The 15051-nt window shown below is 45.8% G+C and overlaps 1 protein-coding gene across 1 annotated transcript; it reads left to right on the top strand.

The window, feature by feature from the left end:
• Positions 1-1290: 1290 nt before the first annotated feature.
• On the top strand, positions 1291-10706 carry LOC311218482 (zinc finger CCCH domain-containing protein 11A-like; the record flags this gene model as incomplete). The annotated part of the gene is given in 13 exon segments (XM_084301163.1): positions 1291-1344; positions 1545-1664; positions 2440-2563; positions 2994-3104; positions 3107-3196; positions 3837-3956; positions 4462-4542; positions 4894-4947; positions 6328-6393; positions 6913-7404; positions 9249-9418; positions 9833-9894; positions 10439-10706. Coding segments are annotated over 13 exon segments (1812 nt in total).
• Between the last annotated feature and the right edge of the window lie 4345 nt (positions 10707-15051).

The following is a 15051-nucleotide window of genomic DNA, read 5'->3' as shown; positions in this document are numbered from 1 at the left end:
TGTATGCATGTGCATACATATGCATATTTGTGTGCTGGCCCCCAGATTCCTCATGTTACAAAGAAGGTATACTCATCAAAATCTTTTGTAGAGCCTCCATTTTTTTCTAGTTCCCTCAAAATGAGAGAATTTTTACGCGCTCTCTGTGTCGAAAAGGCAAAAATTCTGATTTTCACTGTTGCTCTCGCTAACTTTCTCTCACTCCCTCCTCGTGTGTGTATAAACATAGATGTGTGTATGCGTATGCACATCTGTGGATTTAGATGCACTGGTATGTTTTTTGCTGTACAGGTAATAAAGACGGGGAAAGGTTTTTGTGTTTTCTTAATAGGTGAAGAAATCTTGAAGACCAGAGATTGGAACATGCTGAATTTTAAATTAAAAAAAAAAAAAAAAAAAAAGTTAAATTGTCCGGCTGTGGAAGATGGAGCCTCATTTTTGCAGCCACTTTGAATCACGAGTTCATCTCTAAATGCGCTGTTTTTTTTTTTTGTTTTTGTTTTGTTTTGGTTTTTGTTTTTTATTTTTTTGAAGAGCTCACTAACCCTGGCTGCGTCCAGTCTGAGAGAGCATTCAAATGGACTTGCTTCCTCTATTAGTTATAAGCTGTTTAAAAGCGCATCCAATGTTTGAATTGTGGATGAGAGGTTCCCTTGGCAAAGTGAGGAGGAAAATTCTTCCTACCCCTTTATTATTAATTCACGGATTCAGTCTTGGTTCGGCCTACAGGAGCAGTTAACTGGAAGCCTTTGAAGATCGATAACTTTGCTGAGGTTGTCCAGGTCGGTGAAATCGAAGACCCACAGGGCCTGGAACATGCTGTTTAATGCGTCCTAACTGTGTTCTAGAGAAGTTATTTGTAGCCATAGTTGATTATTGACTTGCATGTATCATCAGGTGTTTTTTTAAGGAGTGACTCCGTTTTCAGGCTTCCAGATGTGCTCCAAGTCATATTATTGAGGATGTGGAAGAGAACGCTTGCTGACAAAGCTCCTGGCAGCTTTACAGAACTTTAATATTTAGTTAGTTCATGTAACAGCTGATTTCAAGGCTTTGCTCTCTTTGAGAGACTGATGACTTGATTTGATTAACTGAAGAAAGCTGGAAAAATGTTCGTTCCTCATTATTTTTCACTTGTTACTTTCTTTCGGGTTACTTTTAAAAAGAAGATTTCACTGATCACAAGCCGGTAGAAGACTTTCAGCCCAAGCAAGGGTGAAGACAGCTCTCTCCAAGAGCAGAGGAAGTCCCTGTGGAGAGAACCCGAGCTTGTTAGCAGAACTCGTCGGCATGTCTAAACAAGGAGACGATTGCTACTTCTATTTCTATTCTACCTGTACCAAGGTATGGCTGGCTTTCCTTTGCTTTGCTTTTTTTTCCCCTTTTTTTCAGGAAGGAGTAGATTAGGAGGAGGAAGCACACTGGTCTTTGGTTAACTTGAGAACCAGATAGATTGCGAATTCAGTTGTAGCACCATTAGGCAGCAGCATGGCCATTTTTGAGGCTGTACCCTATTTTCCTTGTTGGTTTCCTTTTGGTTCCAGGGAGACAAATGTGCCTACCGCCACTGCGAAGCTGCTCTGGGCAATGAGACGGTCTGCAAGCTGTGGCAGGAGGGTCGTTGTTTCAGGAATGTCTGCCGATTCAGACACATGGAAATTGACGTGAGTGCCTAACGATGTGTTCTCAAAATAAATCAACAAAAGCATTTTTCAGTGCCGTAGGTGTACTGATTGTGCTTTTGCAGGATAGATTCGTTTGCTTCAAAATCATACTGGTTTCTGTTACCAAGAGAGGGGGTGGGGGGAAGCAGAGGGAAATAAAATCAATGCCTTAGGTATGTCTTAGCAAGATATATATTTTTTTTTATTAGATGCTGACAGTTTTCTCAAGAGATGCAGAATAGCTGTTAAATAGACTGCTCAAACCTGCTGGAGCAGGGGGGTAATAAACAGGCTGTTCTATCCTCATGGGAGCAGGCTTGATAATGAACTATCAGGTCTCTTCTGACCCACAGTCCTTCAGATAACGCTGTTGTAGCTGCCTGGGGTGGGAAGTGGGGAAAGTTAAAGGTGCAGCAGAACTAAGTCTCCAAGAAGTAGTTCTAGACAGGGTTAACCTAGGCAATTTCAGATGTTCTTTTTCCCTCTGAATAATCCTAGTATAATCCTAGGTGTATTACTTTAACCCACCCTCAACTGATGTCTGAGAGTGCCTGTCTTCTCAAACTGAGTGATGACCAATCTAAATGTGCATAGTGGTTACAGCTTACGCAAACTTTGTGAATATGCCCAGAAATACTACACTTAACTGAGAAACTGACCTTTGGAATGATGTTTCAGCACTGTGTTGTGACAGCTGTCACGATCTGGAGCTGTGCATCTCTTTGCAAGCCTCAGGTGCATGTTATCACGAGCTTTTCTTTCTTTCTGTCTTCAGAAAAAGCGCAGTGAGATTCCTTGCTACTGGGAGAACCAGCCGGGAGGCTGTCAGAAAGCCAACTGTGCTTTTCATCATGCAAAGGGACGTTACATCGATGGACAATTCTTACCACCAAGCAAGAGTGAGTTTAGGTCCTTTTTCTTTAAGCGCTGAAGAATTAATTTTGAGTATTACTTAGTGGGTGCCAATCCTGTAGGGGGCGTCAGGTAACTGTTCATTTGTGAGTGCAGGAAAAGGTCTGCAGTCATAGGTGTACTGCACCGAGTGTACTGCTGGTGTTTGTTTTCTGCTTTCGTGCTCAGCTTCTCTTTGCTTTGTGTGATGTTTGCCTTGCAGTTTGCTTCCTGTTGTTTCCTCTTTTGCTGGGTGGTAGGGAGATGTGTTGTTGTTAGAAGGGAAGTCATTGTTCACGGTGTAAGCGGTGATGGGATGGGCAAAAGGAGATGCTGAACTCGTTGTCTGTGCGGGTTATCTGCCTTTGCTACCATCTCTTTGCATTGTGGTCAAAGTTTTAAACTGCCATATTACCGATGATCCTCCTCTTCCTCTAGCTACACTGCCAAGTCCGCCTGAGTCCGCGGACGATGATTTGAAAGTGGCTCAGATGTCACTGCAGCAAAACAAACTTTCTGTCCAGTCAAATCCCTCTCCACAGCTAAGGGGGTGACGAAAGTGGAAAACTCTGAAAATGTCCCAAGCCCTACACACCCTCCAGTTGTAATCAATGCTGCAGATGATGATGAAGATGATGATGGTGAGCATGTTTTGGTTCTTGGAAGGAATTTGTGCTGTAAATGATTGTGTAAATCTTTGGTTCTTGAAGGAATTTTTGCTGTAAATGAATGTGTTAAATCTTTGGTTCTTGAAGGAATTTGTGCTGTAAATGAATGTGTTAAATCTTTGGTTCTTGAAGGAATCTGTGCTGTAAATGAATGTATAAATCACAGATGACCTGAGGTCTGACTAGCGATAGGGCAGGCAGTCTGGCCAGGTCACTGGTGGCTTTGTCTGGCAGTCAGTGGACAGAAGCTGAAACGTTGGAGGAAAGCTTAGAACCACTCCTGGCTTTAGCTGGTCTTTTGTGTAAAGTTCTATGTGAAACTAGGAAGGAAATTTCTTTTTTCTGTCTGAAGAGCAATGTGTTGTGTAGTAGTTAAAGCTGCAGAGATAATCTAGAGTCCTAGATGTTTTGTCCTAGTGTATTCTACTTAGGAGTTCATCAGGTCAGTGTAGCTGTTTAAAAAACAAACAAACAAACAAACAACAACAACAAAAAAAAAACAAAACAGCAACCAAGTTTTTTATACGAACCATGGGCTGAAGTGTCACTGCATGAGCTACGTAATCATGACCAATCTGGTCTATGCATAACTGAATCGATTTTTCCCCTTCAGACCAACTTTCTGAGGAAGGAGAAGAAACTAAAACTCCCGTCCAGCATCCAGCTGCGGAAGGCAAAAATGGATTACGGGTGATTTCCACTCGGAAAGGCAGTTCTACTACTACTAAACAAGGTATGCCAGCACCTTAGTAGGATTAATCAGAAGAACTTGACAGTTAAGTCAAAAGCAGCGTGGTGTAAAAACACAACAAAATGTAGGGGTGCTGAATGGAGTCGGTTATTTCCATGATCTCATTTCTGCCATTAATACCATCATGTGCCCATTGGGTCAGAAAGGTGAACTCCTTTTCTTTACTTTTGGAGAACAAAACAGGGCCACAGCATGGAGTTTAAATGGCTGCACGTGCAGCCTTGCAACCACTGTTGATAAGCCATATCTAACGATAGAGGGATGTAATATCGTGTAAATGGATTAAAATTAAAACTACATTTTGAACCCTGAAGGATGAAAGGAGGGGCAAAATGCCATTGGTTCTATGGCTCTTTCACTTGTGAGGAGTGTTGACAGGCTTTATTTGAAATACTTCAGAAAGTTCCTGAGCGCTAAGAAGCCTGAGGACCTGTGGTCCTCAGTGAGTGCCTCTAAGCCTGTCTCATGAACTGTTTCCTGTTTTCAGAGGGCAATCTGAATTTTGGAATAAAAACACTTGAGGAAATCAAATGGCAGAAGATGAAGGAAAAAAATAAGAGACACGGTGGTGAGTTAATATTCCCTACTTTCTTATCCTGTTCACGGCAGGTGATGGTGACTGGGAGCTGCTTGAGGGACAGACTTCCATTTTTAGCTGGGGGCATAAAGCAACCTGATTCTCAGCCAGCTGGTATTCTAAATGGGAGTTCAAAGGGCAACCAGAGGCAAATTAGTCACCTCTCTTCTTTACATGCTCTGCTTGCTGTATTTTAGACAGTAACAAATCATTTAAAATTTTTTGTTCTTTGTGATAGTTTTTTATGTTGGGTAAACTTCCTTATGTTTTGGTTGCTCTGAACAGAAGGTTCTTCAAGATCTTCTCTTCGTCCCGTTGATTCTATGATTTTTCCTCCTCCAGAAGAGGAAAATGTCCGGACAGTGGTGAGAACTGTGACAGTGTCTTCCAAGAAAGGTAATAATGAATGCTTTTGTTTTGATTTCATTACTCCTAAACTGGAGAGTTAAGCAATACTTAAAACAATTCACCCATGTTAGCCTTCTGGTGCTGCCTTCTGTTCAAAACATGCTTTTATGCTTAAAGTCCCTGGTTGTACTGGAAAGATTTGGTGCTCAGGTTAAGTGCAGTGGCAGGAGAAAAAAAAAAAGTGTCAGTATGCCAATAGGGGGGTAACTGAAAAACAGAAGAGTAACGAGAAGAGCGAGCTGTAGAAGCCAGTGCTATATAAGAAGCAATTTCTGAAGCATTAAAGAGGCGTACAGGGGCAAGTGTGGACACAGTATGACAGGAGTTTGTGTATAAATTGTTTAGAGCTGTGCAAATGCCTTTTAAAGGGAAAAAAGTGTAGAAGTACTTTTACTCGTAGACATTCACCTTAGAAAGGAATATTTCTCAGCATTTGTACCTAAGAATGTTCTGCTTGTTTATGCAGCTTTGTTCTGCACAAAGTATAGGTGTCAAGCAGACTCAGATTCACTCTCTACTATCTCAGCTGGAATTTGAAGCAAGCACTGAGACTATTAATATTTTTTTCCATGTTAATTATAGTTAAAATATGAGTTTATGTGGTTTAGCTGTCGTGTTATGTTACGTTATAAAGCTGTTATGTGGTTTAGTGTCTGACTGGGGTTTTTTGGACATGGGCTAACAGGATAATATTTCTGTTGGCTACTCTCATTTCTGTGAAATAGAAAAAAAAATTCCCTTTTGTTTTAGGGGAGGAACCTGTGGTTCGAGTAGATCTTGCTGATAGACAAGGAAAACGGAAAGCCTCCGCGGGTAAGAACTTTTTACGAGCTATTATGTAGGTGCTGCCTTCTATATACGACTTCATTAAGGAGTATTTGTGATGTATGAAAGGAAAATACATTGCAGTGGAGATCTGTGTTGACGGCAGAAATGGAAAAAAAAAAATCATTTAGCAGCTGAAAGGCAATTCTATGAAAATATGCTTGAAAAAGAGAAGCTTATTGTTGACTGTTCTCAAACCTTCCTGCAAAGAAAAGTTCTTACAATATTCCTTGTTTTCTCTGAAGATGATGTAGGCAGCCTTCCAGTGAAGCGCAGCCTTGCTGAAAGGCTGGGGAAGAAGGTAGAGGCTCCGGGAAATGCTGACAAAGCACCCAAGAGAGAGACAGGTACTAAACGGGCATCTGGATTGGATTCCTGGGTTTTGTCTTTCTGTTTGTCCTTTTCCAGTGATGTTTCTTTTTGCATGTTGGCTGAGGTCGTAATCACTGGGATTCAAAGTTACCTTTCCTGTCTTGTTTTGAAATGTGAACCTGAAGTTGACATTATGCAGCCTCCCTAAATCGTTCTTTTTCTGTTTTGCAGTTCGAGTTCCCAAGTCTCTGAAGGACAGGCTGGGATTACTTCCTAAACAGACCAGTACTGAGAGAGGTAACAGCTAGATACTAAATATGCTTTCTCCTCCTTCCTTTCCATGAACTTGGACTGCTTTCATACATCCCTACAAACTAATTTAAACGAAAACAAAGAACTGACGCCTCTTGCTTGAGTGCTGAAGCTCTTCTGACAGCCACTATCAGAACTCTGGCTCTAGATGTGTGTTTATTTTCTACTTGTGCCTTGTCGAGGTTTATAGCTGCTTCTGTGAACCGTTACGTACAATTAGAATAGAACCACTGCCAGGAGCGGGAATTTGAAATGCAGTCTGAAAAAGTAATAAAGTAAAGCAGCATTTCTGTGTAGCAGTTCTCTCTGGATAGGGCTGGTCTTCAAAATACAAGTGGCTCAGAGGAGGAGGAGAATGTTGTTCTAAGGATATTGTTCTAAGATGCATTATTGGGAACGCTCAAGATGAGTTTTCCTTAGTGCTCTGACAAATTTTGGAGACTTAAAATATTGCTGGACTCTCTTTAAATGTTGGTGCTTCTCCTCATTTCTTGATGATGACAGGGAAGGCTGCCAAGCCGATGGGAGAGATCCATGTGAAAACACTGGAGGAAATCCGTCGTGAGAAAGCTCTTCAGAGACGCGAAACTCAAGCCAAAGCCGAGGCTGAAGGGCATGGTAAAAGTGAAGATTCCAGCGCAGGGGCAAGAGCTGCTTGTGCAGGTTGCATCCAAACTTTCTCTGAAGCCTTGTCTGAAAAAAAGAATAATCGCTTGGTAGAAGAGAAGAAAAAAGCAGGAGAATGCCATAGCAAGAGCAAAATTCAGGGTGAGTCCAAGAAGCAGCTCGCTCTGTCCGGGCCCAGCAAAGGGCAGGCGAAGGAGCCGGCAGGAAAAGTCAAGCCAGAAGGAGAAGTGCGTGTTAAAACCTTGGAAGAAATAAAGCGTGAGAAAGCTCTGCGGATGCAGCAGAGTGAAGGAGATGTGCCAGCTCCCTCAGCACAACCCGGACCTGCCCCAGCAGAGCAGAAATCTTTATGCAGCACAAAACTAACAGGTAATAAGATGCTTTAATGCCTGCCCCAGTGAGGTGCTTCCCATATTGAGCAAGTTCAGTTTGCTCAGGATCTGCTTCATGGATAAATGCTGAATGGCTTGCACATTGTAGCCTTTCTCTCTCTCTCTCATGGGACACAAGGAAATAAATGCACAACGGAAACAAGTACCCAGCTTTCTTTATTTCTGCCGTTGACAACACTTTTTTTTGTCTTTTTTTAAAGCACCTGAAAAAGAAGAAAAGAAGGCAGTGGAATTGAACCGGCCTTTTCCTAAACTTTCCTCTGGACCTGATGTACAGGTGAGTCCTCTGTGAAGACACACATACATTCGTACAATTTCTGATAATTCTGACAAGTTTTGTTACTCACCGTGTGCCACCCTCTTGAGTGTGTTCTTACCCTTCAGCAGCTGGTAGGAGCTGCAGTGCAGTCTAAATCCTATCGCCAGCAGCATTTCCAGACAACTCTGTAATCCTCAAACTTGGAATCAGTCTGTTTATACCACAGCAACAAAGAAACCCTGTTAGCACCAGCTGAAATCTACACAGTTAACGTGGAGGGAATTCTTTTTGTTCTTACTGACTTGATCTGTCAGACATGAAGGATTTAATACAGAAGGCCAGAGTTCTGTGTTCAAGGAAATCAATCTGTCAGTGGATACTGTATAGGGGAACTTGTATGACTTTCTGCTGCTTAAAAAGAATGTGATAAATAGATGTACAGCAGAACACCCTAGCTGTTTAAAGAAGCTTGCCGTAGTGGATATTGCAGATACGTGAGACTGCGTCCATAGTAAAGCATGGCTCTTGTTACAGGCAGAATTTTATGGAAAAAAAAAACAAAACAAAAAAAAAAAAACAACAGTAACCTGAACGAGATTAATATGCTGTTCCACATCAAGACCATTTTGGAGGGATTGCTGATCAGATTTTCTTAACGAAATCTCCACGGATTTTATTTTATTTTATTTTATTTTGTCCTATTCATGCACTACTTTTCTTTCCTTCTAGCCCACTCAGCAGAGTGGAACTCGTAAATGTCCAGAGAAGAGCTTTGAAGAGAGACGGTGGGAGAAGTGGCAACAGAGAGAACAACAAGAGAAGCTTCGGCAGGAGGAAGCTGCTGTCAAATCTACTGCTGGCTTCTTTAATACTGAAGCAGCAGGGAAAGTGGCAGCTCAATTTCAGGGCCAGGAAGCTAAAAGTAAGTGTTGAAGGTTAAGAGCTACTTAGGTTGTCTTCTGAAATACAGACAGAAGATGACAATTCTCATGCTGTAACTCTGGCTGGGTGCATTTTACCACGCAGTGCTATGAAGCGAAGGGTGTACTTTCTTTTTCTTAGTTTGTTTCTTTTCCTGCCAGCCAGATGTTAGGTAAGGAACGGGAGACTAGAAAATGACACTACAAATGTGGACTTTGTAGAACAACTTAACTGTGGGACATCACTGCAAGGGAGAGGAAGCTGGTACAACAGTTGCATAGACTCTTGTCCTACTATAACTGCTGCTTTTTCCTTTCCTAGCGGGAGCAGGACTTTAAATATAAAAGCTGTCTATATTTGTGAACCTAGCTTGCGCTTAGGATTGCTATGTGTCGGAGGTTTCCCTTGTCCTGGATTATTATTTACTGTAGCTCTTCGGTTTCTTTGTTCCTTTGTATGGCTTGTTGGTAGACAGAGTTTACTATGTGGAAAAGATTCCTGAGAATCCAGGCAATGGCGGTGTAATTGTGCTGGCCAAATGCATTTAACTGTGTAGAAGGACTGTGGAAATGATTAAGAGAACCTGGATTTTTCCTGAGGCAGAGCAAGACTGTATCAGTTCTCTCTTCCTTTTACTCTAGCCAACTTTATGACATCTGCGAAGCCTTCGCGTGGGAAAGTCACTTTCCCCAAGAAGAAGGCACTGAAACGTAAGGCACCTGGGAGTTATCCCTCTGCCATAGCAGCTGTGGAACTACAGACTGCCTTTGATGCTGACATGATGGGACCTCCAGCCAGAAAAGCAGCCATGGTAAGGCCAGGGGCTAATGCAGAGATGGATCCCTTATTAAATTTCTACCCTCCTCTAGGAGAAAAGGTGGAAAACTCAAACGTTCTGCAGGCCTTCTGTTTCCTTAGAAATCCAGTAGCTGTCTCCAGGATGCTTGTAGAACCCTTCTGTATTTATGAGATGAATGGCACTCTTTAACCGGTACTCTGATGCTGTGATTTCTCTGGTGTGGGGGATTTTGTCCATTAATGCCATATTCTTAAAAGACACCAGATCATGAGTAACCTCCAGGTGAATGTGAACTTTCTTCAGGAGCACCTTGGTTTTGTATTTTGGCCACGGCTCCGCAATGCCAGAGGAGAAGCAGTGTGGAGGAAAAAGCTATTAAGGAATCTTTTACCCATGTGTCATAAATACTGTTTTGCTGCTTTCTAGGGTGTTTCAGACGTGCCGGAGCACGTCCCAGCCATCAGACTTGAAGAAAATCCCCCAAACAGGTGACAACCCCAACTTGTTCTTTTTCTTAATCAGTGTATATCCCCAGGGAAACATAAGTTCTGTCACATGTGGGAAAAAATGAGGGTTCTGAGATAATTGAAGCCAAAATCCATCAAAGGAGTAAGTCACCTGAAACCACTTTCTAGCAGCTAGCAGGATTGCTTAATTAGGCTTTCTTGAAATGCTGCAAGTCAGCACAGCTTTCCGGTGACTTCTTGGGTTGTCTGAATACCTGAACGAGGATGAGGTGAAGTTCTACTTCCTCATGAGGTGATAGATGATGAGTAGTGTCCTCTGCCTTTTGGTCCTCAAGAATGCCACCTCAACTCCAGGTGCCCTGGCTTCACAGATAAACCCCCAGACTGAAAAATGTACCTGGTAGCACATCGGGCTCTAAATGTAGCCCTGGGTTGATTGATAACAATCCCTGTGTAAGATTGAAGCGTAGGAGGGCTTGCCTACAGTTTTAAGAGCCGGTTTGCAGGAAAGGGATTTCCCGTTAAGAAATGGCATATCCTGATTGTTCTTTCTTGCTCTCCCAAGACCTGAAGTGCGTCTTGGAAGCCCGGAAAGATTTGAGGAGCAGATGGAGATGGATCTCGAGACCTCGACCTCAGCTTCTTCCCAGCTAGAAGAGGCACGGACACGCCGGCTGAGTTCCACAGGGAACGCGCCCTTATCTGCGGATGAAGATTTTGAGAAGCTACTTTGGGAAATCTCAGGAGGCAGACTGGAAGCCGAAATCGACTTAGACCCAGGGAAGGACGAGGATGACCTCCTCCTTGAACTCTCCGAGATGATTGACAGTTGAACTGCGTAGTCCTAGGGTATAATTAAAAAAAAAAAAAATTAAAACTGTTCTTCTTGTTGGATACCCCGAGGTGATCCTTTTTCTAACTGAGGCTTTGCAATGAGACTTAAAGCACAGTCCGAAGTGGTAGAAATTGGCAGGATCTGCGCTCAGTTGTCCTAAATTTCCCTGCTGGTCAGAGTTAAGGTCTTGTGCATCCGTTCTGTAACTATAGGTGGTTACCTTCGATATCGAGAGGACAAAGCACTTCTTTTGGCACAGAAAGATCTCCATTGGCACGCCATGGTGGCTGCAAATCGATCTTCTGATGGAGCGATGCTCTGAAGGCTTAAACGTAAAGCTTCTTCCTTCCTCCGCCCTTGGCACAACTCGATGTTGGGCACATTGTGAAGCTTCGGTGTTCTGATTTCTCGGACAGTTGATAGCCAAATCCTGGAGTTACTATGTCAACTCTTGACTTTTACTCGTGTATGCCATTGTTTTGACTGTACCCGTGTCAGATGATGAAGCTGTAGGGGTGGGGGGGAGCAGAATCGTTATTCCAGTGTGTTGTGGACCAAACTTGCTGCCAGGAATGGGGGTGGGGGTCAGCCCACCCAGCCTTCCTTTCAATTATCAGGGAGGATCAAATGGTGAAAAGCAGCAGCTCTGCCATGCGGCTCCGCTACCCCCACTCCCTTCTCTTGTGCTGTACCAAAGTTCCCCCAGGCTTTGGTTGGTGCTTTTTGCTGGTGTGAGGACTCCGGGGCGAGCAGTCGGGACTCTGCCGCAGTCACGGGGTCGATGAAGGGTTGTTTAAGTGCCTCTTGGTTTTAAAACTTGCTCCCCTGAGCTGCTGGCTCTGCTGCCTGCTACAGCAAATGTTCGGGTGCCATCAGCATCGCGCTTGGGCGTGGGCACTGACCCTGCGGAGGACAGAGCTGAGATTCGGGTGTATTGTGTACCCTGCCACCAGCCATCGTTTTTTTTCCCCTAGCAGATCAATTTTGAATTATTTTCTGAACTTTTCGCGGCACGGTAGGCTCTTCCCGCTATGATTTGTGAAGCTGTGGGGGCCCTCAGGCATTTGCTGCTGGCAGAGGAAAAGTGCTTGTCGAATTTGTTGTAAATACTTAATGTTTGGACAAAACCACGCGTCTCTGTGTGTGTGTGTGTGTGTGTGCTGTGACGCCCCGGCCCCACCAGGGAAAACTTCCGCCGACGAAACTGCTGCTGGAGCTCACGCAGGCCTTCATCGTGCCGAAGGACTTCACGGGGACTTCTGCCGGCTCAGAAATGGGGGAGAAAAAGCAAAATCAGGAGGAGGAGAGCTCAGAGACTGCGCCCACCTGCCCTCGCTTTCCCTTCACCCCAAGAAGCCCTGTTCTACCATCAGCCTTCGCCTCTTCTGCCTGCGGTGCTGGGAGCGGGAGCGGCGAGGCGGCGGCAGCCATGGCGTACTGCGGGCAGGGCCAGAAGGTGCAGAAGGTGATGGTGCAGCCCATCGTATCCTTCCTGCGGCTGGGGGGTGCCGGGGAGGTGGGTGGGGGGCGGCTCGGACCTCAGGAGGCTCGGATCTGGGGCCCTGGCGGCTCGGCCCGGGCCTTGAGGCCTTGTTGCGGGGCCCTGAGGCCTCGCTGTGGGGTTTGGGGCCTTGTCCGGAGCCCGGAACTGTCGTCCCCGTGCTGAGCCCTTAACGCAGCGCCCCAGAACCTCATCTTCTGCTACCTGCAGAACGTGAGTACCGCGGGGAGGGGGCGGGGATGGGGATTTGGGGGGTGTGGGGGGAGTGGGGAGGGTCTGGGGATTCCCCTCGGTGAGTTTTCGGCTCCTGGCCGTGTCCCGGGACGGGTTTGTGGGGGATGGAGAGCTGTGCGGCGTGCTGGTGGGCACAAGGAGCCCGGTGTTTCCCCCTCGTGTAGCCGGGCGTGCAGGGGTGTTCCCTTGTGACTGGAAACGTGTTCTTCACCAAACGTGTAGTATTCACCCGATGGTATAACGCTCAAATGTCAGATTGTTCATTGGAACTGCCCCTGAGAGTTGCTCCTTGGAGCGTTTGGGAGCTGTCGTGGCTGTGGCTAGCAGGTATTTGTGAACACATGAGAGAACAAAAGTGCTCAGTGTTTGTGGCCCGACTTACTCTCCTCCTTCATTCTGCAGAGGTCGAGGATCCAGGTGTGGCTCTATGAGCAGGTGAACATGCGGATAGAAGGCTGCATCATCGTGAGTATCCGCACGTCCCCATGTTTCATCTTTCATTTTGCCTCATTCACAATCGTGTTTTTTGGTCAAGAAAAGTTATCACAAGGAAAAAAAGATTTGTACTTCTCTGCCCTTCCCCTCGCCCTGCCCTTCCCTCCTGCTCCTGAGCCCTTCGTCAGGCCTTGCTGGGCCCTCTGTCCGGCTGTCTGTCCGTCCATCCGACCCTCTGGCCATCTGTCCCACCACCCTGCCCCGTCCCTGCCCTCTCCCTAAGGAAGCAAAGAGTCCCCGGGCTGCCTTCATGGGGGGGGTGGGGGGAGAGGGGAGGTTCTGGTGAGAAAAAAATGAAAGATTTCCCCCTTAACAGGCGCCTTGCGAGTTCTTTCGAGTTCCAACCTTCTGCCTTCCTTCCGTAGCAGTGCCTCTAAGGGGTGCGCTGTAAGGCAGCCCTCATCTGGCGCGTTGCTCCTCCGTTCCCCCAAGGAACTGCCTTCAGGATCTGACTGACTCTGGATGCACCCGGTTGTCGCCTTAATTTCTCCTTTAGCTTGCTGAAAACAGCCCGGTTGGGTGACCTTTTGCGTTTCTCGCTTAAAATTTGGATCGAGGAGGTCTGTGTTTCCTTACGCTGATGTCCACGCTGAAGGTGCAGAAGGGTTCCGTGCTGTTGCTTGGGTCAGCCTTGTTGCCAGGTTTGGAATGTTTAGCCTACCGGTGCTTCGGTGCTGTTGGGCTGCACTCAGAGTGTGAGCTCTGGGCGTTATTTCTCAAATACTGCGTTATTTGAGCGTACAGACCCGAGATATTCTGCGGAGAGGTGATTTAAGGCACGTCAGAACCACGGCTGCGGCGTGTGCCAGCGTCGAACGCCCGTTCGAGTGATCGGGCGGAGCAGGTGAGTTGAATTTGGTGCTGGGTGGCGAGGTGGTGTTGGGGGAAGAGCTAGGCTAAGGAGAGCTTCCTCTTGCTCTGCCCCTTCCCATCTCAAATGGCCGCTTCCTGGGGAGATGGGTTCGTTGGGAGGTTAACTACAACGTTACAGTGAGGATGAGGAATCATCTTTAGTCCCATAGGTATTTGCTGCCAGGCCGCAGCGTTGATTTCAGAAATTGTATTTAATAAAGGGAAAAGAATGGAAAGATGTATTCTTTAACATACTCTCTTTTCTCGGAGAGTAGATGGAGGAGCTTCAGCAGTGCCCTTCCTCCGGAAACGATTCCCAGTGTCTGCTCAGACACTGAGGAGGAAAATGGAGGAGAGCCACCCGATAGAAATAAAGGAAAGAAGGGGTCATGGATTAAGGGAAAAGCACTACTTAAAAAATTGGTGCTCTCTAAAAACGGGTTAAGGGTTTGGGACCTGCAGGTGCTGCCTACACCTGTGTGCGTTGCAGTCGTGCCTGTTGCCACTGAGCAAAACGGGGAGAGCTGCTTTGTCGAACGCGGCGTGTTAAAGCACGTGCCACTGCCTGGAAGAAAAGCACGGACTTCCCTCGTGTGGGCCTTCTTCCTTAGCGATCTGTGGTTTACCTGATGGTTTCCCATAAGCTGTGAATGTTTAAAAGAAAAATAAATAAAAAAAAAAAACCAACAAAACCAACACCAACGTTGAGAGTGGTGAGGCAGATCCTCACCTGGGGACTCAGAATCAGCAGTGACATCACCATGCGAAGCATTGTGTGCGCTTCGGGTTGGGGCTGCTGCGAGCCTCGCAGCGGGGAGGGAGAGCGGATCCGGGGTGCCTCTGTGTCAGCCCTCTGCCCTGGTGGCTTCGTGAGCACTGAGAGTTTGACTCCTGTGTTCCCAGCTTTCGCTTCCGCACCTGCGGTGTGGCAGAGCCAGCGAGCTGCTTGCTCAGCTGGAGGAGGAAGAGGAGTGACCTCAACATTGCCGAGGTAAAGCACAATTATTGAAAAGATTTGGCAAAGATGTGGGTTGTACCAGCGCGGCTGCTGCAGCTGCAGCAGATCCTGGAGCATTGGAGAAGATAGAGAGGGTTTTCTTCGTGAAAAGAATGCTGTTAAAAGTGTTTTCATGCCAGAAATTAGGATAAACGCCTCTGTTGTTTGACATCCTCTATTGAGCTGGCACATTGGCATTACAGCGTACCTGGCACGCTGTTTGTATTAAAAAAAAAAAAGGTATTTTAGTCAGGGCAGGCCAGA

Source organism: Netta rufina (assembly GCF_964035555.1).
Source record: "Netta rufina genome assembly, chromosome: 24".
NCBI classification, from domain to species: Eukaryota; Metazoa; Chordata; class Aves; order Anseriformes; family Anatidae; genus Netta; species Netta rufina.
Note: the sequence above shows the minus strand (reverse complement) of the source record. Positions and strands in the feature narration are given on the sequence as shown.